This window comes from Berghia stephanieae, chromosome 1 (genome assembly GCF_034508935.2).
Source record: "Berghia stephanieae isolate SIO BIC M18660-M18661 chromosome 1, UCSD_Bste_1.3, whole genome shotgun sequence".
NCBI classification, from domain to species: Eukaryota; Metazoa; Mollusca; class Gastropoda; order Nudibranchia; family Aeolidiidae; genus Berghia; species Berghia stephanieae.
Window position 1 is genome coordinate 36,857,017 of NC_088360.1, and position 2,500 is coordinate 36,859,516.

The 2,500-nt window shown below is 39.0% G+C and overlaps 1 protein-coding gene across 2 annotated transcripts in view; it reads left to right on the forward strand.

Annotated features, from left to right (window-relative positions):
- The window catches only part of LOC144973272 (uncharacterized), an 8,579-nt gene extending 6,627 nt beyond the window's left edge, over nucleotides 1–1,952 (forward strand). For both annotated transcript variants that reach the window (XM_078915534.1, XM_078915525.1), the window contains exon 2: nucleotides 473–1,952. In XM_078915534.1, coding sequence (XP_078771660.1) covers nucleotides 514–1,857 — 1,344 coding nt within the window. In that variant the 5' untranslated portion in view covers nucleotides 473–513 and the 3' untranslated portion in view covers nucleotides 1,858–1,952. The remainder of the gene's footprint in view (nucleotides 1–472) is intronic.
- The last annotated feature ends 548 nt before the right edge of the window (nucleotides 1,953–2,500 follow it).

Genomic DNA, 2,500 nt, shown 5'->3' on the forward strand with positions numbered 1-2,500 from the left:
CTGAAATGCTCCACTAGCAAGCCCTATCCTTCTCCTAATATCCGAGGTGCCCCCCCCCCCCCTCCCCCATCGTTACTAACCCCTGTTCCTAGGTGTGTAAAAGATTCCACATCATCTATACTTAGTCACTCCTTAAATAAAAGGTGATTATAACAGCTCCATCCCTCTTTGTCTCAATTAATATAAGGGTTAGATTAAAAAGTGATATATGACTGACTTGATGATATGGAAAGAAAACAAAAAGTTTATTGTGTTAAATTCCATCCACTTTTGCCAGTTGGTTTTCCTTAAATTGTCCTAAATATAGGAATAAGGTACAATAATAAGGGTTTAACCTAAATCGGTAACTTTGTCTTTCGGTTCTCGGGTCATTATAATATAATATATTTAATTCCCGATATAATCTGTCAACAATTGTATAATCTTGTGCAATATTGTTTAAATAAATCTTATTTTTCCCCTTTCTCCACAGAATAAAGACATTATAGAAAAGATTGAAAAACAAACACAAAGATGGCCAGCGTTGACTATCACGCTGTCGTCGACTCGATGAAGGTGCTGGGGATTATTTTCATCATCACCATATTTCTGTCTTCAGTTTGCTTGCTTATCAAACTTATGCACAAGAATATTTTAAATCAGCCTGGAAACGTCCTCACATTACGTCGACTTATGCTAATAGTCCTTACATGCGGAACGACATTATTTTCGCTCTTTCCTTTAGTCGTCAAAACACGTATGCAGTATGAAGAATCATACTTCCATACTTCATGCAAAACCTTAGTCCTATCATCGGTATACGAAAATTTTTTCTTTCCTTTCGTCTACGCCATTGGACTTTTAGTATTGGGAGCAGAATTGTATATGACGAAAAGAAATCCTTTTAATACACCATCTGTAGCTTTACGATTCATTTGTGTATCGTTTCCATGGGTTTTTGGATGTATCCTAGTGCTACCCCTCACTATGGCAGGGATAAATTGGAGTTTTCATTGCACTGCACCTTTTAGCAAAAGTCGTTCTCTTTCAATTATTTGGATTTGCAATCTTATTCCAGCTATTGCAGTCCTTCTGGTTGCCATTTTCTTGGCTTTCCAAGTTGGTGGAGATGACAACGATTATTTGAACCATCCTTCAGTGTCGTACAGTAGCAGTACTCAAAGAGTAGTTCATAGTAGTTCGTCCTCTTCTTCTCATGGAGGGGGATTTCAACAGGCGGCCAATCCTCCTGTAGGGTCTCTGATCCCAACGGCGCCTCAAATATCCCAACAGCGCCCAGACTCATCTCTCTTTCAGCAGCCTCCCTACGACTATGGAACAGCGCCTCCTCCCTACTCGTCTTGTTCGTTCCAACCACACCAACCTCATCACCATCAGTCTCAACCATATCAATATCCTTTGGACAGTGTCAAACAACAGCAGCATCACACACAACAACCACCCCCACCTTACCCTCCACCTCCCCCACCCAATTACGCCCCTCCACCACCAGGTTTTGGAACGCCATACTACGAATACGACCACAATGCACATCTGCAAAATCACCACATGCAGAGCATGCCACAATCGCAGTCATTTTCCCAACATCCAGCTATCAACAATTCACTTCCGGTCACTTCAACTTTACCAAGGACGTCGAATCTTTTGAAAGAAGCAAAGGTTTTCGCAATAGTTACTGCCCTTTTTGTCTTCTGCAGTGTCCCACAAGCTATTTTCAATGTTGCCTACCTGATGAATGAGGACAGAGTTGAAATGGACGATTTGTCGGAGAAGGCCATCGGCCAATTTGTCTCGTGGCTTTCCGTGCTGAGATGGCTACTCTTGAATATTTGCTGGTTCCTCTCATTTAAAGCTTAAAGTCAAAAACAGCAAAACATTTTTTCTTATCAAAGCGATGCGATTAAATTTCGTAACATTTTCAGGTTGTGAAAAAGTAAAAGTGATATATCTTTTTCTTTTTTTTTTCTCTCTTTTTTATTTTTAGATAATATGGTGCATGTCAGTTGAATTCAGACAAAGGGAGATAAGTAATAGAAGTTTGGGGGAGTGGGAGTTGGGGGGTGGGGGAAGTTGCGAAATTTATATTTTGATGAGATCGTTGATAAAATTAATTGATGAGTGCTCTTGCTTTGTGAAGATCATATATTTTAATTACAAGGAAAAGCTTAGCGAATGACGTTTTGCGTGGTATAGAGCAGTAAAGTTAGGTGCCCCAAACGTAAACAATAACAAGTTGCTAGTGATTTCCGTTAGGGACCAGAATAATTTACGCACAATATAGGTCTCCCAATTTTGTAGTTTGAGTTGTAGGCAATACACTTTCAGTATTGAACATATGTTTACATAAAATCTAAAAGTTGCAGAAATAATAATATAAGGCTAAATTATTATGAAAATCAGGCTCCGAATAATTCTCGTTTTGTTCACACCAGCGCAATAATTTGCTCTGGTCTAAAAATAGATAGACTGTAACTTTTGATAAATTTTAGAAAATTTTACC